This window comes from Neolamprologus brichardi, chromosome 20 (genome assembly GCF_056152115.1).
Source record: "Neolamprologus brichardi isolate AB-2024 chromosome 20, ASM5615211v1, whole genome shotgun sequence".
Lineage (NCBI taxonomy): Eukaryota > Metazoa > Chordata > Actinopteri > Cichliformes > Cichlidae > Neolamprologus > Neolamprologus brichardi.
The window spans coordinates 4,027,178-4,051,802 of NC_142123.1; the positions used below are offsets into that span (position 1 = coordinate 4,027,178).

Below are 24,625 nucleotides of genomic sequence, written 5' to 3' on the forward strand. Positions count from 1 at the left end.
TGAGTCTTGTGATGGAAGCAGAGATTATCCCGAGGTTAGCACGTACAGAAGGGTTAGACTGTCCTCCACATTTATTCCTTTTAAGGTTTCTAATCATAGGGTGGGCTATGGTGCAAAGTAGTAGCAGCTGAGAATAAACACCTGAACTGTGACGACCCAACATATATCTGGCTCTATGGGCATATTTTGGGTTTGTGATAGTTAATAAACTGTGACCGTATCCTTGTTTAACTCACAACTCCCAGACACAGGCAGACGATGTTACCAAGAGCATCTACCCGACCATGCTGTCATCATCCAGCAAACTACTGGAATGAAAACTAGATGGTTGTGCAGCAGACCTGTCTACTGTATATGTGGTGGTGGGGGGCGAGCCACCCAGTGAGGCAGAATAAATTATAGTGTCAGAGAGAAAAATGACTCTGCCATCGTTTCACACCTATTTTAATTGTGGGTACACATTGACACGCCTGTTAGGTAAGGACCAAAGACAACTGAGCAGTGAACTGTGCCAGTTAACTTTAAAGAGTGTGGGGAAAAATCTGGCCCTATGCATTAATAATAATAATAATAATAATAATAATACGAAGACGAAGGCAATTTGCACATTAGCATATTCAGTCAGTTCCTTTGATCCATCTGATTAAAGGCTACCTGTGTGACGCCCCTATTATCTTAACATCCCGGGACCACTGCAGATGTTCGGATCAACTGCTGACGTGCGCACGAGCGGATGAGTCAAACCTGCGTCAGACACCGTCGTGACTTACCATAGTAATTTCTCCATCCTATTGGGGGGGGGTGATTTATTCCACAACACAGCCATAACCACGTGGAAACCAGAAGCGTGAGCGGGCGTGTTTTTCAGATCTAGAGAACATTACATAGAGAGACAAACGGTTGCAATAAATTGTTACCTGCTCAAGTTAATGTGATTATAGGAGCCCAAACTTGTGGCAGGCGCCGAGCTCCTGCGTCAGACTTTACGCACCATGCGCCCTATGTGACTGGAAGCTGTGATTTTGCATCTCTTTACGCGCAGAGATGGTGCATACGGAGACCGTGCCTGAATGAAGCTAGTTTATCGTACGTTGGATGTATGTTATCACAGTGAGTCGTTCTAACCGATTCTACACACAGCAAAAGGTAAGAAACGCAGTCCGGTAACCATTTTCGTGTTATTTATTAATGCATTCATGGTGTAGCTCTGAGACGAGTAAATGGTTTTGTATTGTCGCGATGCACTTGCACAGTTGCAAAAACATCCTACTTGAAGTCATTTAACAGAGAAGAGCGACAGCTTTCAACACATCACCTGACAAATGGTGGCTTCGCCGCGCCATTCACGGTGTGCGTCGTTTATTAATCCCCTGCGCTTGACGCTGTCGCGCCATGTGTGTCCAAATTTGACTCAAATATAACAAATTCTGCGGGAAGGCGGATCATCTGCTGACTTACATCGGCGCCTTTTGCAATTCCGCATTTTTATTATAAGGTGGCTGGTTTGACCTTGACAAGGTATCAGAGGTTATACCCACGTATAGAGTTACTCGTGCTTATGACCATGGGCCTGTGTAAAACGTGCCAGAAGGATGCTTGAACATGGCCACACAGGTGATGTTCTGATCCCACCTTCTGCCTCTTTGTTGTTCAATCAGTTTCGTGGTCCCTGCATGGCATCGTGCCATCTAACCAAATGCAACAGTGACACCATCTTCTATCCAGAAATGACTCAAATCTAAGATCTGCAAGTGAGACAGTTTGTGATTGCTGCCTGATTGACAGTGCAACAGATCCCACAACAAACTGTCACCTTCAGTATTCCCACTCTCTCCTCCCCTCTGTTCTGTCACAGTAGCTCTGTGTTATTTGCAGCCGTCCTTCAGGGCATATTATGTCTGTCCATTTGAGATGGTGAGAGGAGAGGCAGGCGAACACTGATGCTGCAGGGATGGGATTTCAATTTTGCAGGAAGAGCCATTGCTTAGCAACCACACTAGATAAAAGTGGAGCATATCTTTGTAGAGAACCTGCGCTGTTACATCATCAACACAAAACTGTCTGAGGAGAGTTGGGAATACAGTTCCAGGAAGAAGAAGCAGGAACAAGCATCTGCCTCTGAGGAGGCAGCCACACACATGAGCCACAGGGGTCTATTGCCATCACTCCTTTGGAAAGCAAACACTTTAAAGTCTGCAGCACATTATCCTTTGCATGAATGTTCTGTTTTCTCTGCAAGCACAATCATTTTTCAAAGTATTCTGAAAGAAGCAAAAACACTTCTTGTCACTTTGTTTCCCTCAGATGGTGATTGACAACTGAGTCATAATCTGTAACAGTGTCTTGCACTGTATGTGAAGCCCTGCTGTCTCTGTAATGCACCATCTGTGTCAGCACATACTGTGAAACCCAGAAAATTGCTGTGTACTGCTACAACAACATCGAAATCTTTCACCACACGCTATTAGTAGGTCACAGTGGCAATCCTATCTGCCATTCGTGTCTAACAAACCACCATCATCCCAACCCATAAGTAGAAATTAGGCCAGTTTGTTACTAACTATACCAATATTTCCATTCATTTGGAAAATAGGGCAAAAACATCATGTGGACATTCTTGCAGGGCTCCAGGTTGCAAGTGCCAAAACTGCAGCTGAGTCAAAAAATAATTTTGTTTTGCAAACATGCACACTGTTGTTTCACACCTCATTCAGAGAGTGTGTGGTGATGAGTCAGTATTGTGCAGTTGTAGACCGCTGTGGGAAAGGTCACCGCTGTTCTGGGATCTGTTTCGAGCACTCCGAGCTGCTGCGTGTCGTGACTGCAGTTGAGGAATTTGATGTGCGTGCTACTGGTTCAGACTTTGGATGGGCTTAAGAGTCTGGCCGGCTGGCAACTATTCTTTGAGAAGTCGCTGTGAGTACAGGACCGGCTCTGATTTCAGTCGAGTGCATCTGTTTTTTAAGATTAGACGTTTTGTCTTCAGATCAAACACCTCTGGCTTCTATTCTCTATTCTTGAACTGCCAGAGTGAAAAGTCAGATCAAACTCATCCCACACAGCGAAACAACAGCAAAAGGAGACAGGGCGGGTTGGGGGGGGGGTCTGCCTTCAAGGTCTGTTTTCATTCATCCACTACTCCTTTAGCAGCTCTTTTGGCTTTTACAGCAAAGAGTAACTTTCTCACAGGGTCTTCACGTGATTTTCACACCAGTCTTTGAAGGTCAAGCATGTCAGTTTGAGCTTTCATGCTTGCAACCACAAATTTACATTTTAATTTTAAAAGAATTAGGTTGCTGGTGATTACTGGGTTTCCCACTGTGTTTTATAGCAGGAGTAGGTCACCGACACAAAGACCAGCCCTCGTCATGTGCAGTGCAGCTATTTCACTCAACACATTCGGTATAGTTTAAGGCAGATCTTCACTTATTTTACTCCCTTTTTTTAATTTTCATGATTTTTAGTCATTTTTCCGATTGAATATCTGACTAAACTGCGGTCAATTTAGGAACGGGGGTGAAGGTAAACACATTTTTGTGGGCAAGATCAGACTAACACTGGTACCACACCACTAATACTCAGACGCTTGAATCATCAGTGACTTATTATAACATACAAGCTGTTTCTTTGTTTGTTTTTTACTTTAGCCTCAGTTGATTACAAATGTAGCTGAATTGCTTGAGCTGAGTTTTTCATTGTCAAAAAAGCTCGGGACATAATTACAGTAAAACAAGTGCTTGCCCTGTTACACCGTGTCTTTGTGGGGCTAACTGTGGAAAGATGACCCCACTAGATTTCAGACTAGTTCTGCTGCAAGCAAAGGTGTTGCAGGAATATGCAACAGTGGGCAAGTATTCCTGCTCTTGTTTGGTGGATGTGTCTGAAGTGTTAATGATACTGCTTCTGCTTCCATAGAAAACCAAAACATGAAGTAAACAGGATGTTTGGTGCATAAATGTCCATCGTTGCATATGAGAGTGTAATGCTAAATTTGGGTTTGTTATTAAATTTCTTAATATTTATAATATTATGACAGCTGGGATAGGCTAGGACCCTTGTATGAATGGATGGATAGGCTAATATTAGCGCAATTCCAAGAGACTCACATCTTCTGGAAAAAAAGTAACGGGCCTCTGAAAAATTAACACAAGAAGTTATTACAGCTACACTGTGCTCGATCAGCATCAAAAATGTTAAAATAACATGTAGACAAGATTTTGAAGTTATGCAATAAGAAGAAAAGTATACAGACACTAATAACTGATGAAATCTGCTCAGAGGCCTTAGTTTTACTGCTTTTTCTTGAAACCAGTAGTCACACAGACAGGCTTTATGCTGCTGGTCATCCTATTCACATGACCCAACTTTAGTAAAATGGGCCCTGCTGTGAAATGGATTGTGTTTCAATCTTTGTACCTCATTAACCATAATGAATTGGATTACTGAAATGCCTCATGGCTCTGAAGTGCTGCTGTTTTTAGAAACGTTTTGAGTTCTGGAAACTAGTTGAAGCAACATGCTTTATGTCACGTTCCATTAGTGTGGCTCCTGAATTGGGCTTGTGATGCTTTATAGGCCTGAAACTACCTATTTTAACAGTAATTTTTCTTCTTTATATTCTCAAATTAATTGCTTTTTTTTTTTTTTTTTTTTTTTAAAGAAAACCATGATGCCAGTTTTAGCTTGATTCTGGCTGCAGTTCTGTACTGTATGATTTTCCTTCTGTAAAATCTTCATTGTGCAAAATTCACAAAAAACATTGCTTTAAAAAAAAAGAAGAAATAATGATGGATGAACAATTACCAGAAGGATTTTTGTACATAAAATATCATCATATCAATCATAATGAAAGGTTAGATTAAAACTTTGGGTTTTTTTTCTCTTTGCAGACCTACTAAACCACAAAGTTCATCCCCTGGAAACTTGCCAGCCTCCATCCATTCTCTCTCCTGGCTCTCATCTTCTTGCTTCTGTCAACGCCCTGGTCTCGCAGCCATGCCAAAGAATACCAAGGTGACTCAGCGGGAGCACAGCAATGAGCCGGTCACTGAGTCAGTGGCCGACCTGCTGTCTCTGGAGCACCCCATGGACTATAAGAGCAGTCAGATGAGTATGGGTCTAAGTCCTGGCTCTACTGCGCCAGTAAAGGCTCTGCTGCCTTCTCCTGACCCAGATGCAGAGGATGGCCGACCAGCATGGAACAACAAGTTGGAGTACATCCTGGCCCAGGTGGGCTTTTCTGTGGGTCTGGGGAACGTCTGGAGGTTTCCCTACTTGTGCCAGAAAAATGGTGGAGGTAAGTGGATGAATACGTGAATTTGGTTTGTGTAACTACAGGGTGGGCCATTTATATGGATACTCCATAATAACATGGGAATGGTTGGTGATATTAAAGTCCTGTTTGTGGCACATTAGTATATGTGAGGGGGCAAACTCCTCAAGATGGTTGGTGACCATGGTGGCCATTTAGAAGTCGGCCATCTTGGATAAAACTTTTGTTTTTTCAATAGGAAGAGGGCCATGTGACACATCAAACTTATTGGTAATGTGACAAGAAAAACAATGGTGTGCTTGGTTTCAACGTAACTTTATTCTCTCATGAGTTATTTACAAGTTTCTGACCACTTATAAAATGTGTTCAATGTGCCGCCCATTGTGTTGGATTGTCAATGCAACCCTCTTCTCCCACTCTTCACACACTGATAGCAACACCGCAGGAGAAATGCCAGCACAGGCATCCAGTATCTGTAGTTTCAGGTGCTGCACATCTCGTATCTTCACACCATAGACAATTGCCTTCAGATGACCCCAAAGATAAAAGTCTAAGGGGATCAGATCGGGAGACCTTGGGGCCATTCAACTGGCCCACAACGACCAATCCACTTTCCAGGAAACTGTTCATCTAGGAATGCTCGGACCTGGCACCCATAATGTGGTGGTGCACCATCTTGCTGGAAAAACTCAGGGAACGTGCCAGCTTCAGTGCATAAAGAGGGAAACACATCATCATGTAGCAATTTCAAATATCCAGTGGCCTTGAGGTTTCCATTGATGAAGAATGGACCCACTATCATTGTACCCCATATACCACACCAAACCATCACTTTTGTTGTTCCAACAGTCTTGGAGGGATCCATCCAGTGTGGGTTAGTGTCAGACCAATAGGGTTGGTTTTGTTTGTTAACTTCACCATTCACATAAAAGTTTGCCTCATCACTGAACAAAATCTTCTGAGTGAACTGAGGGTCCTGTTCCAATTTTTGTTTTGCCCATTCTGCAAATTCTGTGCGCCGATCTGGGTCATCCTCGTTGAGATGCTGCAGTAGCTGGAGTTTGTAAGGGTGCCATTTGTGAGTAGCTAATATCCGCCGAAGGGATGTTCGACTAATGCCACTCTCCAGTGACATGTGGCGAGTGCTACGCTGTGGGCTCTTGCTGAATGAAGCTAGGACAGCCACTGATGTTTCTTCATTGGTGACCGTTTTCTTGCATCCACATTTTGGCAAACCCAACACTGAACCAGTTTCACAAAACTTAGCAAGCAGTTTGCTAACTGTAGCATGGGAGATGGGTGGGCTCGTAGGGTGTCTTGCATTGAAATCTGCTGCAATGACCCGGTTACTGCGTTCACCAGATATCAACACAATTTCGATCCGCTCCTCACGTGTTAACCTCTTTGACATGCTGTGAACAAACAGAAACTTGTAAATAACTCATGAAAGAATAAAGTTACGTGGAAACCAAGCACACCATTGTTTTTCTTGTGACATTACCAATAAGTTTGATGTGTCACATGGCCCTCTTCCTATTTAAAAATCAAAAGTTTTATCCAAGATGGCCAACTTCTAAATGGCCACCATGGTCACCACCCATCTTGAGGAGTTTTCCCCCTCACATATACTAATGTGCCACAAACAGGACTTTAATATCACCAACCATTCCCATGTTATTACGGTGTATTCATATAAATGGCCCACCCTGTAGTTTGCTGTCTCATAGAACTGGAATAAGTGGCCAGATGGGAGCAGTTAACAGCACTCACTGTTTTTATATTTTGTCCTTTCCTTAAGCATGGTATTTGTTTCCACTCCACAGTCCTGCCTGGAAACTATTTGCTCAAATATGAGTTGAGTAACAATGTTCACATTTAGTGATTCCCATAAAAGTTAATTTCCATCACATCACAGACAGAAAAATGTGAGTGATTTCAGCTAATTTAAGTCCCACCTTGTTAGGTAAGTTTATTTATTCAAGAAGTCTCATTAAGGTTAAGCTCTCTATTACAAGAGAGCTAAGAATAAATTACATGTACACAAGATCACAGTAATTAATCCCGTCACTCAAAACAGTCTCCACATTCAGACGCACGAACACAACAATCAAAAGTCTCGTAAATATTGTTGAAGCTTTGAAGTCCCTGTGAGGAGTGGATGTCTCTATCTTTCAGGTGTGTTGTAGCTTAATCCTGCGTACTCAGCACTAGAAAAAAGTGTGGGTAGGTGGATGGATATGTGTGCATGAATTTGTTTTGGCTGAACCTTTTTTGTGACCAAAGTTGGAGTAAATAATATTTGCTGGGTTTGGGTTTCACTTCCTATAAACAGGCCACCCTTGGTGAACATGTATCCTTCAGGGTGCTGAGTAATGTTAACAGGAGGTGCCAAGCCAAGGCCGTTAAAGTGATTTTTTTTATTAGTTCTGTAAAATATTTCATTAAATAAGTGGCCAGATGGGAGTAGTTAACTTAACAGCACTCACAGATTTTTTTTAACCTTTAAGCATTTGTTTGCTCTCCTCACTCCTGTCCGTAACCCTGTGTGTGCCTGGAAACTATTTGCTCAAATATGCTCACGTTTGATGATTGACATAAATAATAATTCTACTTTATTTGCTGTCATAAATCCCTCATTTCCATCACATCACAGAACGAAATATGCGAGTAATTTCAACTAATTTATCTCCTGTTTTTTCACTTAATTGGTTGAGTTTGTTCATTCAATAAATATCATTGAGTCTAAGATAAAGAGTGCTGAGAAAAATTACACAAGATCACAGCAATAAAATTCATCCACATAACCACAATAATTAAAACTGTTATAAATGTTATTAATGCTTTAATGTGTCTCTGAGTAGCGAGTGTCTCTAACTTCAAGGTTTGCTGCAGCTCAGGCCTGCAATAAAGTGCAAGAAATAGTACAAGTACAAGAATTCAGTCCAGTGCAGAAGGTGTCAGAGTCATTTGTTGTGGTTGCCTTGTTTTGGTATAACTGCCTAGTTAGAAATTACCATTGCTGAGCAAGATATTCAGCATAAAGTGATGTAGGTCAAGCCACAGCTCTTCAGCAGATTTTAAGATTTTAATGCTGAGTGACAACTTAGTAGGAGTGGGAATCACCATACATCCCACGATACGATATTATCACAATACTTAACGCACGATACGATATTATTGGAATTTTTAAAAATATTTTGCAATATTCAGATTCTGTACATAAAGGTAAACTTTATCAATATTCATTTTATCTCATATCAAAGTCTCGCACTCAGTCTTTCTCTCATTTCAGTTTTATTGTTGACAAACTGAACGGTTTGTATTACAGTCTAGTCCAACTTAACTGAATCAACCATCTGGTACAATTATAGCTATTCTGAACTATGCAGTTTATGAAAACTATGCAGCCCCTTCAGCAACTGAAGAATTTGAAAGTAAATTAAAACAAAATATAATTTTACATTAAATAAAAAAGTTTTAAACTTAATTAAAATAAAATGTCTTAAATTAAAATAAGTAAACTGTCATGTTTATTGCTGCCAAAAAAAAAGTTAAACACATTTGGACAGTGAAGGAATGTCAGGATTCTTGCTCAGAAAAAGGATCAACATGCTCTGAAGTCAGAGCACAAAAACCTTTTTTGTAACAAAATATCGATTTCTGCTGTCCCTGTATCGATACATTATTAGCAAACAAATTATCACGATACTACACAGTATCGATTTTTTCCCCCACCCCTACAATTTAGCACATGGATAGGTCTTGTCACATCATATTTTTATATTATTTACAGATTTTTATATATATATAATCATTATTGAATTTAATTGAATTCAGTGTTATTTCTATAGCACTGATTCACAACAACAGTCACCGTATGACACTTTATGTTGTAGGGTTAAGACCCTAAAAAGCCAAAATGTAAAAAAAAACTAGTGGTTGGATGTGGTGGTGGTGTATATGCACACAGAGAGTGAAAAAGTGAAGAAGACATGCTCAGTGCATCCTGGGCAGACTAAGCCTATCACAGCATAACTAGGGGAAGGTTCAGGGTCACCTGATACAGTCAAAACTATAAACTTTATCAAAAAGGAAAGTAAGCTTAAAAGTAGAGAGGGTGTCTGTCTCTTGAATCCAAACTGGGCGATGAGGGGCCTGAAAGTCAAATGCTCTGTTTCCCATTCTTCTTTTAGAAACTCGAGGAAAAACCTACAGTGTAAAAACAAGGTGCTCTATTAGGATAATTATGGTATTGTGAGGTCTTTAACATATGATGATGCCTGATTATTCAAAAGTTTGTATGTGAGGAGATGGATTTTAAAAGACAGCCTGGATTGGGAGAAATACACTCACTCTCTCTGGTCCCAGTTACTACTCTCACTGCAGTGTTCTGGACTTTTCAGAGAGCTTTTAGAGCAAACATTGTAACAGTCCAGCCTAAACAGTATTGACTAAATGAAGGATAGACGTTTATTGGTCAAGATGTGCTTGTAATGTCGAGCTGAGCTGGACAGTAAAAATAATGATGCACAGAGTAAATAGTGTGCCTAATATTGAGCTTTGAGGGATACCATATAAGTCATATGGGGAAGTGATTAAAAACAATTAGCAGCAAGAGTTTGAACACACAGACAAATGTGATTTTAATGAGCCGTTTGCTGTGACGATTGAAGCACAGTGTTGCTTTTCATCTCGTGAACAGCAGCAGTTGTAACAGTTATTGTGTAAAGCTTTGCTGCTCTGACTGATACATCTTAGTATCTTATTATAGGTTAGCTTCCAGGACTTGGGACAGACAAGACAGCAGCAGTGTTTCCTGTTGCATGTGACACACACACAGACGACATTAACCCAGTTCCTCTGCTGTAGTCAGAGGGACAGTCTCTTCAGTGTTTCTCAGATTTAGCCAACGCGTGCTGTCAGCAGCTACAAGACGAGGTCGTCTCCTCACCGAGACGAGGGAGCTCCGAGAGGTCTGGCATAATGTTGCGAGATCCTCCACTTTAGGCTTTGTTTGCTTTTGTAGCAGATTTCTCAGCCTTGTCTCTCAGGTGATTTACTGGTATTATGATGAGACGAGATGGTGGCGATGACTGAAATGGAGGAAGTCGAAGAGTAAATATTAATTTCCTTAGCTTTCGGGCATCGTGAGTGCTTTGTGTGGGAGGTGTGTGTAGAGAGGGTATTTGAAACGTGTGATAACAAAGCGAAATCTGAGTATGCGTGCATTTGCTCGTATTAATCAGAGTGTGTGCATATTTGAGCACATTAATGAGTATCTGTCGCCGCTGACGCTTGACTTGGTGGGAGGTGCTGCATTGTCTTGTCTGGGCTTGTTCCCATGATAATGACAAGCTGTCTCTAATTCTTTTTATCAAGTTTTCCATCACTTTCTTAATATTTTGAGTCAAGCCTTTTATGACAAAGACACATTTTAGGCTTACGTATTTCACCTGGTGTTTTAGAACTAAATAATATTCATAATTAATTTGTGTTGTTGAGCTCATGCCTCATGGTGAAACCTACTATTTGCAATATGCTTGAGTTTGTCTTTACAGAAAAAAAGAATAAAACAACTCAAGTTTTAAATAATGTTTTGAATGTAGTCATACTTGGATTCATTTCAACACAATTTAACTGTTTTCTCTTATAATCAAATGCAGGATAAACTCATATCATCGCCGCAGTGTTCAGCAAATATCACTCATTTCTTTAAATTTGCAAATAAGGACTACCATTTGCCAACACACTTAAATACATACGAGACACAGGAAAATACATTTGTAACAAATTTAAAAAAGGTTCAGTAAAGCATAAGTTTTACTGCTAGACTATTAAAACTTATGCTTTAGTGTACCTTGGCACTGATTCTCAGAGTCTCTTGAACTCTACAGGAGGCGTGAAACACTTCCGAAAGACATTTCCTCCTTTGGCGTTGTGATGATGTGGAGCAAAGTGCAGGCTGGCGAGTCGATTTAAAGTCTCCCACAGGTGGTCATACAAAACCAGCACGAACGAATGTTAAGTGTTTAACTGTGTGGAAGCATTTACATTCATTGTGTTTAGCTTTTACTTCAAACTGTTTCTCTTTTTATATTAAGAAAGAAATCGGTACCATATTATCTGACGTATCCCTAAATATGGGGTTTCTAGTGTGTTCTTCATATATAGTGGTTTGATATCTTGTCAAAAGCATATAAATAGTGCGGATTATCACTGGTTTGGCTCAGGTGAAATGTATGTAAGGAAAAACAAAAGCTAAAGCAGTCATCTCGGCTGTTTTTGTTTTTATCTCGCCACATTTTCCTTGTTCGTGTGTCTGCTGCCCGACGTAGACATCAAAAAGAGCTCAGCACATTAGCCACTTCTCCACGCCACTGTGTAACACGACACTGTGTTCTTGTCTTTGTTCCCTTTGTCTGCTGCTACCTCTAATAGCCACTTCCGATGTTATCAGAAATTTTATTTGAGTCAAACGTCACCGGCGTTTGTTTTTAGTCTGAAAACAGGCTGCTCTCTCTAGCTTTCCATCGCTAACCCATCCTTTGAGGGGTTTTGTCACCATGGTGCCCCTTCATTTCTTGACGTAAGCATGACTGGACGTGACTTGTTTTCTGTGAGTGCCTGCTGCTCTCCCCGCATCGCTCCCCCTTTGTGAAAATGGACATGGAGATATCAGACAGAATGAATGGAAGTTAAAAATGAGGAGTGAGAGGAAGAAAAAGAAATTGTGAGGGGCACTGAAGACGAAAAGAATAGATTCCAAAAATAGGATCCGAGAAAAGAAGAGAGAAAAATTTAACAACATCCCCTCTGCTGCTTTGAGCTTTTGTCCTTCGCTGTGCATAGATTTAAAACACACAAAAGAATCTGTGCATGTTGCAGCCAATTATCCTCCCCCTGCTCCTTCTCTGTCTCTCTCAGGTGCATACCTGGTGCCATACTTGATTCTTCTCATCCTCATTGGCATCCCACTGTTCTTCCTTGAGCTGGCGGTGGGTCAGAGGATCAGGCGTGGCAGCATTGGTGTGTGGAACTACGTCTACCCAAGGCTGGGCGGCATCGGGGTTTCCAGCCTGATGGTAAGTGGGTTATGACCTCCGATTCACACTCAGTTTACATGTGATAAGTAATGACTTCACTGATGACTGTCACGTTTAATTTGCAACCATGTTAGTGGCTCTGTGAGGACATATTGACGTCAACAACACCTCCCTAGAAATGTTACTGCATGTAGGGTTGACGCAGGCCACAAATATTGTGATTGGTGTGTTGGCGATTCCTTCTGTGCTTTTACCCTTTCACTGCAGTTTTTGAATTTATCAGTGAGACACTAACAACCAAAGCCTCATTACAAAGATTAATAATCATAGTAGCAAAATAACAACAACAACAACAACAATCTTTATTTATAGAGCACATTTAAAAACCAGCGGTATACCAAAGTGCTTAACATAAGAGACAGAGAAGTAACACGAGTATTATAATGCCTTAGCAACGTATCAAATATCCTCACAGGTCAATGCCACTAATACACAGGGGTAATATAAAATGCATATCAAAATAAAAACATAATAAAAGCACAAGCCATAAAAATATGTATAAGAAAAAATAGAATATGTCTAAAAGTCAGGTGCGAGCATTAACAAGCAGGAAAGGCGAGATTAAACAAATAGGTTTTTAACAGTGATTTAAAAGATTGGATGGAATCAGACGCCCTGATCACAATCGGAAGGTTATTCCACAACTCTGGTAAATAAAGACTCACAAATGTCAGCAAAGGTTGCTGAAACAGAATGGATGTGTGGAAAAACATTCCAGCGTTTTATTAGTTTCATGTCTGGCACTGCAAATAAAACATGACCACAGACTAATTAACATATAATGCACGGGGGAGATGACGTCGGCCACTGAAATCGGTTACGTTGTAGGCTTTACAAAGATAGCCCGCAGAAGTCAAAATCGGGACTTAGTGGTGATCCATCCAGTAATGATGTGGACATTTCAGGTCAAACCACAAATGTCTCTGTCACGGTGGCAATAAAAGAAAAATCAGAGGGGCCGTTCTGGTGAGTTCATGAATGCCTGTATGAAATTTCATGAATTATTCATTTTTATTAAATTCACAAGGTCGTGATTTTCTCAGTTTTTCTGCCATGAAAGACTTACACGTGTATCCAGCATGACGTCCACTCTATTAAAATGAATAAATATAAATAGATAATACTTGTGCTTCTCTCTCTAAATTAACCCAATTAAATAAACATTTCACTGCCTAACCACTGGACCAATGCAAATTTATTTATGAGCGACTAAGATTTGACGTTTTACTGTTAGTGGAAAATTTGGTGACAGATTTTTTCCACCTCGCAGTGAGTCACCGGACTGTAAAACAATAAATAACAGATGGTATTCCAATCTAATGGTCATTTTATGATATCTGAGTTGATCTTTTTTATTATTATTATTAATTGTACTCAATTATACATCCATAAAAAAACCAATGATTAATAAAGGCAGTGAGCCTTATTTATGGCTGCTTTATTTAAATGCAATTGAGTATTGTGCTGCTTTTGCATCATGATTGAAACAGCCTGTGAAGACATACAAATGCGCTTAAGACCAAGATCCACTTTATACAACTGTGTTAAAGAATGATTTTCATCACTTTAAATGCTCATTGTTCTCTAAGACTACAGACATGCTGCGCCGGACTCCCTCTGCCTGCTCATATTACTTCCTTTTGTTGCATTAAAGAGAGCAACATGCAAAGATCAGCGCCGATCGCTGTCACAAACTATTCCCAGCAGCAGCAGCAGAAGTAGTGACCCATCAGTGCTACCAGCTTAAAATATAGCCAGTCAGCAAATGAGTCTGTCGGTCTTTCTGTTTGACTCTCTTCCTGATAGTGATTTCATCCATCCAGTGCAAAGCCGGAGATGGAAAGACCTGGCCCAGGGCAATGAGGCGTGTGGCAGCTCGGATATGGCAGAGTGAGATCAGGAGCTATAAATACCTCCTCATAGAGGACCCGAGCTTTAGCTGCTGAGAGCAAACAGCTCAATAATTTATATGCACTTTCATTTAAGCTGTGTGCTTTGCATCTACGCCATGACTCAAGAAAAAGAGTCATGGCATAAACAATCTGGGTTTGTGTGATTTGTTTTTCACAATGTTAAGTGTTGCTGTTTTCCTCTTATTTTTCTTCAGGTTTGCGGTTTTGTGGGCCTCTATTATAACGTGATTATTGGCTGGAGTATCTTCTACTTCTTCCAGTCTTTTCAGTATCCACTGCCTTGGGCTGAATGCCCCATCCACAGAAATGGAACTCAAGCCGGTGAGTGAACAGCACAGTCCACTAAATCACTAAACAGCTGCAAAAGGTTGAACATAAACGCACAGCAGAAAACAAACGTCCACATGAATGCTTTTTTGTTTTATGCCCCATGACACAGAGTACAGAAAAATAAATAAATACGAGGTTTACAACGAGGTAATTTCATATTCAGTGATTATAGCAGGAGATGCAGACGCGGCAGTTAGCAGGATGCCTTTGCATTGAAGCAGCTTTCTGCTGCGGCTCTGTGGTCAAGCAGGAGTGTTTCAGCAGACATCTAGCAAATAAGTGTTTGCGCTGTCTCTATTGCTGGGCCGGCCCTGCGCTTCATGCTACATGACAGCTCGGTTGCGGCACTTGTCAGACCGCATGACCCGTCTGAGGGTCAGTAGCTCTAATGGCTGGCAGCTGGTAGTCTTTGGGGCGCACGCAGGTTCTGGCAGAACAAAAGGCATCAACTTTCATTAGCATGAGAGGGCAGGATCCTGACTCTGCTCGTGGTTGTAAAATCAGTGGGCATGTAGTGATGTTAACTATTTCCAAAGGTGGAAAGCATTGTAACTAAGCAGGTTTACATAAATAAATGCGATTTAATTTATTTCTACTTTATTTTCCATTTTACTGCAACAGAGTATCAACATAGCTATATTTAAATATTCTGTAAAAAAGGAAAATTATAAACATATAGTGATGATTTTCACTGTCAAATAATCTCCTGATTATTATTTTCTAAATGACCCATTTTGTTCTCAAAGTGCGAAGAAAGAGGTTTTAATAGGATTTCATAGTTTTGAACAGCTGGAACCTGTAAATGTTTTCTGTTCTTTAAGCAGTTGCTAATTAATTTATGCCAGCTGACTAATCATTACCTTACAGTTTTTTTTTCCACTTCTGTTCCTAATTAACAGGCCATTTTAAAACACTTCTTGTCACTTTTTGCATGTACTTGAGAACGTGAGATGTGTGTGTTTGTGTGGTTTGTTTGTGGGGGGATGAAACAAAGGTCAGCTGGCCAGGAATCAAACGGCAGACACCACAGTTATGTGGCGTGTGCACATAAACCATTAGGCTATCGGCATCTTCAATTTATTTTTTTGAGTTGTTTTCATTCGAAACAGTGGGAGGGCCGCCTTTCAGCTTGTAAGTGCAAATTCATTCATTAAAAGAGTTTTGCCATGAAATAAAACCAAAAACTTGAAATATTTGACTGTAAATTATGAAGAAAACACTTATTTTGGAAAATGCATTTTCTCCTCAAGGAAGTAAGGAATTTTCTTCAAAGTAATTATAAAAATCATGAAAATATTTTTTATGTAAATGCATTATTTATAGATTAAGACTAACAATAATTTTCATACTGTGCTATTTTTTGTAGCTACTGCTACTAAATTTCCATTTCTGGCCTTTTGCAAATTATTTTATTTAAGATAAAACATCTGTCAGGTTTTCTGTTCTAAAACTACACTGGATGCATTTAATTATCGGTGTGCTTTTCCCTCCCCGTCTTCCCGTTTGTTGCTGTTACAGTTGTGGAGCCAGAATGTGAGAAGAGCTCAGCCACCACTTACTTCTGGTACCGCCAGGCTCTTAACATCACCAGTAGCATCGACGACACTGGAGGTCTGAATTGGAAAATGACCCTGTCCCTGCTGGTGGCCTGGATCATGGTCTGCCTGGCTGTCATTAAGGGCATCCAGTCCTCTGGAAAGGTACAGGGTTCTGCTGAGTTAACAAAACAAGGCTTAAACCTGCTAACTATTGAAATTAGGATTCTGATTTCAGTCATACACAACACAGACCCAGAATAAAGCCCACAAATAATTTGAAAAAAACAACAACTTGAAATTTCTATTTTTATTCAGTGATTCATCCTCATCAGAGAATGTTTGGGGTTGTTTTTTAGGCGAAGGTAAGATGCTAAGCCTCTTGTCGGCACTTGTCTATTTTGGGATCTCATCCATATTATGGAAGAAAGGAACATGCAACATTAATAAACTTAAACTGAACCAAACAGAAAGTGTTTCAGGATGCAGATGGAAAATTCTTAGTTTGGCAACAACTGCAACAACATCCTGTAATCTTGATCCAGGGAATGAGTCATACACAACAGCAGCATCCAGGCCAGCGTCTCAGTAGGAAAAAGCACAACAAAGAGCTGATCGCCAAGTTCTGACACACTATTTTAAACTCTAAACTTGGTGATCTAATTATCATAGTTCTGTAGCGATTCCCTGAAATGCTGCAGGGAGAAATATTTTACTTTAGGAATTCATCTTCATGTTTCAGTCCACAGATTCAGTGCCAAGCAAACACAAAACACTGTGCATGCGTGTGTGTGTGTGTGTGTGTGTGTGTGTGCATGCGTGTGTGTGTCTTTGCACATCTTCCTCTATGTGTAAGACCTCTTAATGCATATCCATGGAAACACAGTGTTAAAGTACTTGACTTTCTCTCTTAGGTGATGTACTTCAGCTCTCTTTTCCCGTATGTGGTGCTGTTCTGTTTCCTGGTGCGAGGTTTGATGCTGAAGGGAGCAGTGGATGGCATCGCTCACATGTTCACCCCTAAGGTGAGGGACAGTCAGAGTTCATTTGACCACATAAAAAAAAGGGAACATTTTCAGAATGTATTTATGTTGGACTACAGACTAAAATCTGAAGCCTTCTCCTCTCACGCTGCTGACAAGTGACACTCTAAGTGACATTTGGTCCACCAGGCTGTTCAGCCATGTGTGGCTGATGGTTTTAGCATCACGTACTCAGATCCTCTCACAGGAAAATGTCACGAATGCCCATCACTTGTTCTGTGTTGGGTTGATAGCTCCCTCTAGTGGTGAAAGTTTATGACAGCAAAGTGCTTTGTAGTACAGGCAGTTTGGTGTTGATAAAATTATTCAAAAAAAGCCAGAATAGGTAGTGGAAAAGGAAAAGTAAGATCAGCATCCTGACTTCTTGTGGAAGAAAATGCATTTACATTATTATGTCAATTCAATTCAATTTTATTTATATAGCGCCAAATCACAACAAAAGTCACCTCAAGGCGCTTCATAGATACAGAGAAAAACCCAACAATCATATGACCCCCTATGAGCAAGCACTTTGGCGACAGTGGGAAGGAAAAACTCCCTTTTAACAGGAAGAAACCTCCAGCAGAACCAGGATCAGGGAGGGGCGGGGCCATCTGCCGGTTGGGGTGAGAGAAGGAAGACAGGATAAAAGACATGCTGTGGAAGAGAGACAGAGGTTAATAACAGATATGTCCTTTGTAGGATCACGTAATGTGCATTAATTTGGGGACTGATTAGCTTCAAAATGAATATTATAGTAGAGCTGAAATGAAGTTTAAGTTTTCCACTTACAGTGAACAGGACTAAATGGTAAATCAACTGGTTCTTATATGGCACTTTTCTACTAAAGCACTCAAAGAGCTGCATGCAGCATTCACCCATTCATACACGTACATTCACTGCTTTCTATCTGACATTCACACACGTTCATACTCCAATCAACAAATGAGTATCATTCCCAAGGACACTTATTCGTTCACAGGAGGACATGCAGCAGGGATCAAACCACTAACCTTCAATTAGTAGATGACCTGCTTCTGATTTATAGCTGCCTCATACATAAGCACATCCACTTTTCTCAAACTATGGCAACAGATACGTACAACTGATTTAAGAAAACTCTCTGTAGAGGTTTCCCTTAGTGTTCAAGTACAGTGTGGCTGCTGTGTTAACTTTTTTAATGGCCAATTTAGACTTAAACCCACATAAAATGGTCAAAAATCTGGGATAAAAAACTCCAAGCAGACTTCATATTCATCATGGAAAAGATGGAAAAGGCAGTGTAGTCAGTTCATGTATTTATCTTATGGTGCTGGACATGTTAATTTAAATCATCCAATGAAAACACGTGATATGTTAAATATATGAAATAATAATATTCTGGAGATTTTTAGAATAAATGTGAAATATTATCTAAACTCTTTTTGTCTCTCCAGCTGGAGAAGATGTTGGAACCACAGGTGTGGAGAGAAGCAGCTACGCAGGTCTTCTTTGCGCTCGGACTGGGCTTTGGCGGCGTCATCGCTTTCTCCAGTTACAACAAGCGAGACAATAACTGCCACTTTGATGCAGCACTGGTTTCCATCATCAACTTTCTCACCTCCATCCTGGCCACTTTGGTAGTGTTCGCTGTGCTGGGGTTCAAGGCCAACGTCATGAACGAGAAGTGTGTCGTCGAGTAAGTGCGTCGCGCCGAAGCAAACGCAACCTCGGCGATCTCAGATAGAAAACTAACATGTTTTTCTTCTTTGCATCTCCAACCCACGTGCAGGAATGCAGAGAAGATCCTGGGCTACTTAAACACAGGTGTGCTGAGCAGAGAGCTCATCCCTCCTCACATCAACTTCTCCCACCTGTCTTCCCAGGACTACGCAGAAATGTACGCAGTTATAAAGACAGTGAAGGAGGACAACTTTGCCCAGCTGGGCCTGGATCCCTGTATCCTGGAGGATGAACTGAACAAGGTCAGCGGGAATAAATCTTCAAGGCAGAGATGATCATCTGATTGTATATCTGAATGAAATACACGAAGGATAGTTTAGAGATTAGAGAAAAGTGGCTGCAGGTAAAGCTAAATTATTATTAAGGAGACCAAATGATCCTTTTATGTTTTTAGCCAGAGACAAATTTGGGTTAGCGTTACCATTGAGAGTAAATGTACTTTATTATGTTATTATATAATGAGTATAAAGTAGCTGGGTTGTTATGAGCTGCTTAATAACCTTCAGGTTGTGATTTTATTTCATGATCAGTGACTGTTGTGATTAACTCTCTTTTTGGTGCCAAACCCTTTTAAAGTGACCATAACTCCATTGCCATTTGTGCTAGAGACAAAATGCAGCAATATTCAATGTATCATCGTAGCTCAAAGCATTCATAAGGTACTGCTGTCTTCAAATGGTTCCCTAAATATGAGAATAGTTTTGTAATTTTACAGCCAAAAATGACAAAATAAGTCCAGGTAGTCTGTATGATACTTGGGTTGTTGTGGCCATTTTTGTTGAATGTTTATAAAATGCAATTTGTATTAATTTTTGTTTTTTCTTTAAAGTTGTAAGAATATGTTGACCTAGTTTTGTTTATGTAAATTTGTAATTCATTTTATTGGAAAAGGTTTTGGAAAGTGATTGGTTTAATGGCTTATGGACCCTCCCATTAATCACGGGATTAAGAGCACCCTGGAAGGGTGTGGTAAGGAGACTTTTTGTTTGCCAAATGTCTGCTGGGGACTCGGGAGGGTGAGGAAATGATTTTTTGACTTAAATGTCAAGGCCTTTTATGTTCCAAACACCAAAAAAGAAAGGTCCAAGAAAAGGCCGTGGGTGGCAACGGGAGGTTTGTTTTAGAACGCACTTTTGAAGTTGTTAAAGCAAATTAAGTTAACATTCGTTTAATTTTAAGTTTTAAGAAGTTATTCGGTTGATTTTTGTTTATAATTTTGCACGAAATAAACGACATATGATTTAAAACAATGGAATCAAAGTGCATTCTAAAACAAACCTCCCGTTGCCACCCACGGCCTTTTCTTGGACCTTTCTTTTTTGGTGTTTGGAACATAAAAGGCCTTGACATGGGTGATAAAGCGTACAGAATACAGCAGATTATTTCGTTTTGTTGGATCATTGTGGGTTTTCAGGTCTCTCGGGCATTTATTTGGTGTAAGTGGATACAAATTAATATTGCTATGCAGCTAGTTTAGGCTATGAGTTGCACTCTGGAGAGTACCCTGATGCCACTACATGGTTACCTGTGAATCACTGGTTTAGCCTGATCCCCTGAGCTCAAACCAGTATGTTACCTTGCCTGCCCAGCTGCATCAGTTTAATTTAAACCCTCAAATTCATCTTGCTACTCCTTACTTTACAGATGATTTCCGCGCTAGCTTGAAAATGACCTTGTTAGATTGAGTCCAGAGGCGATAACTCATCTCCGTGTTATGCTAATATGCTCATAACCTGCCTGGCTACCCCTGTGTAGTCTCTAATGTTGTTAAAGCTTTCCAGTGTGCCTCTTACTAGTTAAGATCACTGAGTGGCCCCTGGAAATATTGTCAAGAGCAATTGCCTTGCATAATTTGATTGTTGGTCTCTGTTATGTTGTAATTTTAAGCTTAGTGCACTATCCCGCTCAAAGTGCATCTTTATGAACTCTTTATGAATCGCCTTCATGGCTACACTGCATAAATAATGTTAAGTGGGCGATATCTCTCCATCTTCTAGGCAGTTCAGGGCACCGGTCTGGCGTTCATCGCCTTCACAGAGGCCATGACTCACTTCCCTGCCAGTCCCTTTTGGTCCGTCATGTTCTTTTTCATGCTGATCAACTTGGGCCTGGGAAGCATGATCGGCACCATGACCGGCATCACCACACCCATACTGGATGCCTTCAAGATCCGCAAAGAGATTCTGTGTGGTAGGTGCTGATTCTGCTTATATTCTTCTTCTGTCCTTTGATGATTCTAACTCAATATTTCCTCTCGTCTCCTTCAGTGGTTTGTTGTATCATAGCCTTCCTGTTGGGGTTGCTGTTCGTGCTGCGTTCAGGGAATTACTTTGTGGCAATGTTTGATGACTACTCTGCTGGTTTGCCCCTCATTGTGGTGGTGATCCTGGAGAACATCTCTGTAGCCTGGATCTATGGAACTAAGAGGTAATTTGCGCAGATATGCAAAATGAAAACTAGACCCTCATACTGCAGCACAGTCATTCTTTCATTAACAAGAAAACATTCACCAAAAAACTCCCCGTTTTACTCAGAGTATATTTGTTGAGACATCTTTTCTACCTTGTTACAGGTTTATGCAGGACCTGGAGGACATGCTTGGGTTCAGGCCATACTCCTTCTACTTCTACATGTGGAAGTTTGTGTCCCCTGCTGTCTTGGTGTTGCTCATCTGTGCCACTGTTATCGAGATGGCCGTTAGTCCTGCAGGATACAATGCCTGGGTAGAAGCTGAGGTCAGTAATCAGAAGCACTGAAGTTGCTTGACTGAGAAACATTTGACCAAATCCTCTCTTCTTGCAATTCATCTAATTTTCTCTCCTCACCTCTTCTCATCTCTCCCTTCGTTTCATTTGATTTTGTCGGCCATCCTCATTGAATTCTTTTGCTTTCAGGGCTCGGACCGTTTCCAAAGTTATCCTCCCTGGGCTTTAGCCATGGCCTATGCCCTCATTGTCGTTGCCATGCTGCCTTTACCCATCGTCTTCATCGCCCGCCACTTCAGCCTAATCTCAGATGGCTCCAACAAGCTCTCCGTCTCCTACCGTAAAGGTATGATGAAGGACATCTCCAACCTGGAAGAGCAGGACGAACAGCGTTTCATCCTCAGCAAGAACCCCAGCGAGGCTCCCTCTCCCATGCCTGCCCACCGCGCTTACCTGGGCCCCGGTGGCACCCAAGAGATGACCAACACCAACTACGGCACCAGCACCAAGACGGGCTACCAAAACATCGGCTCGCCCGAGTCTGAGCTATGATCCACTGACGTAAAAAGTCCCTCCATTAAACCCCGGCCCTGCTTACAGAGAGGGAGGCAGTGGGAGTGAAAAGGGGAGAGAAAATTCACTTGCAGCATTCATCACACCTTAACCCCCAGAGCAAAATCCCTCTATTCCCCTCATTCTGCTCCATTACCCTTCACCTATGTTTCTCATCGTCTTGTGCTGCTAATTGCACGTCAGTCTCAGCCATGATGAAGAGCTCATGGGAGCGTGAGACCAAACAGATATGACGACCATCTCCATCTGCCAGGAGATGGGGCGGAAAAAGAGCCAAATGAAATATAGAAGAGTCCAAAGGCTTTGTCGGGTAACGAGCTCTGGTTGAGGTTAAGGTTTTTTGTAATGCTAACATAATTTACATTGTAGTGAACTGTAATGTGTGCTCATCAGTTCGTGCTTCTTTTAGTTCACCTGGAAAGGATTGTTATTTGTGGGGATAGGATGGAAGGAGATGGAAGAAAAGCACTCATCTTGTCCTGATCTGCATCACGGTATGAGACGATTTCTTATCTAGAAAATGTGTCAATGAAAAAACAGTATCTAACAATTGATTCCAATAGCGTAAACAGTGTTACAAGCACATTATATCTTTAAGTTTATTGTGCCTATCACACATCAGCAATAATAACCAGTCACAATAGTGTCTTCATTCAAATGTGGATCTCCTTCTATCTTGTTTTTCCCCACTGATGTAGAATACTGTACATATATGTCGTGCAATAGTTTGAGATGTCACCGTAAATTGTGCATATACACTGCAATAGTGCAAGTCAAGGGGCGGCGTTTCGCCTCTTCACGCCATGAACACAGAAGCACAGGCGCCTGCTATCGTTAGAGCATCTCTGAGCCTTAACACAGAGCAGCACTTTCCTTTCAAAGGATCCTTCCCCTCAACAAGCTTCCCACTGTCTCTGTGCAGCTCCAGACCTAGATGGCAAAGACAAAGCTTTTCCATTTTAATCAATTGTTTTAATCATGCTGTTTTAATTAAAGCCTTAGAAGGGCAGCAGCGGCAATGCACGAGCAAGAATAAGCACGGCGACGTGTGTTTGATCAGAGGGCAGCTTCATGCTTGTCTGTCTCATTGTCAGAAAAGCGAATGCAGAGGAGGAATTGGAAATGTGAGTTTCGTCTCCGTGTGCACGTCCAGATGCGCAGGTGTAATTGTGCATGCGCAAATGTGTTGTCTGCCACTGAATGAGAGCTGCTGGTGACCCTGCCTGTTTAAAAATAGAGCTGCGTTGCCCAGGGGAAGCCGTGGCAACACACCATAGATACAGATCCTCTTGTGATGTGGAGGAGGAAGAGGAGAGCAGACACCTCGCTCTGTCTGCTCCACCTGCACGGCTGTTTGCTCGGTTACACAGACGAGACATTTTACGGTTGATGCCCTTCAAGAATATGTTTCTGATGTTATACCTGTACATTGAATAACAGGTTCACTGCCATGCTGTGCTGTGGATTAATCATATGTCATCCCTGAGTGGATGGTATTTTATGTTCCGACTCAATTGTACATTCCTCGAATTGTGACCACTCTATAGAGATATAATTTCACAAGCACCACAAACTACACCTCGATGTCTTTTTCTGTGATCTGAGGTGTGAAAGTGAAACCTTTTTTTTAATTTATTTTATTGTGTAATCTCAAATCATAGCATATTTTAGAATTATAATGTGGATATGTACTCTGATATAAATGTTTGCAGTGAGTGGTAATACGTGGTTTAACCACTGGGTGACTCTGCTGGCCAGCAGAGGAGCCAATGACACTGTCCTGTGGCCCCTCCTTGAAACAACACCAGTACTTGAGACTGAACAGATGTAGTGTGAAGCACAGTCAGCCACATTGTTCGGTGCCTGAACAGATTCTGTGTTGTCTGTTTGCCTTAGGCTTTATGGGGTTTTTTTCTCCTTGATTATTTTATTATTTTATCATGTAGAGTTTTCACCAATGTTCCATCATATTAATTTGCACTTTAATTAGGGGGAGACCCTGGAGTTGTTTGTTAAGCACACGTGTAAACAAGAAAAGAGAGCAACGTAAATATAGGGGCCAAATAGTTTAAGATGGCTCAACAGAAATGCATGACAAGGCAAAAACATCTAGTCCGCTGTATCGTCTAAAAGACATTTATCTTTGAGTGCAAAATGATAGTATTTTAAATCTCATCATCTCATCAAAAGTACTATGTAAAAATTTGCCCTGTCATCCCTTTGTGGTAGCCAGTAGCAGAGAGGTCGTATCACCCTGCATCCTATTTCGCTAAGCAATCCCTATGATACAATGGGCAGTACCCCCTACAGCATGGCTCTTGCTTTTAGTTGATGACCTACAATGGCTGTGATGCATTGCTTGGGACTGACTGGTATTAAGACAATACAGCTCAAATCTATTGCCCTGTCTCTCAAATGATGCTTCGTCTTTCATTCATAGAAACCTCTGT

The 24,625-nt window shown here is 41.1% G+C and overlaps 1 protein-coding gene across 1 annotated transcript; it reads left to right on the forward strand.

Annotated features, from left to right (window-relative positions):
• Nucleotides 1–801: 801 nt before the first annotated feature.
• slc6a17 (solute carrier family 6 member 17) lies at nt 802–24,625 on the forward strand. Its single transcript, XM_087833652.1, has 12 exons — nt 802–1,146; nt 4,890–5,296; nt 12,197–12,354; nt 14,483–14,609; nt 16,137–16,318; nt 17,068–17,178; nt 18,612–18,853; nt 18,947–19,139; nt 20,895–21,087; nt 21,165–21,324; nt 21,470–21,632; nt 21,792–24,625. Exons 2-12 carry the CDS (start codon nt 4,996–4,998, stop codon nt 22,152–22,154), a joined length of 2,193 nt encoding a protein of 730 aa, XP_087689778.1. The 5' UTR covers nt 802–1,146; nt 4,890–4,995; the 3' UTR covers nt 22,155–24,625.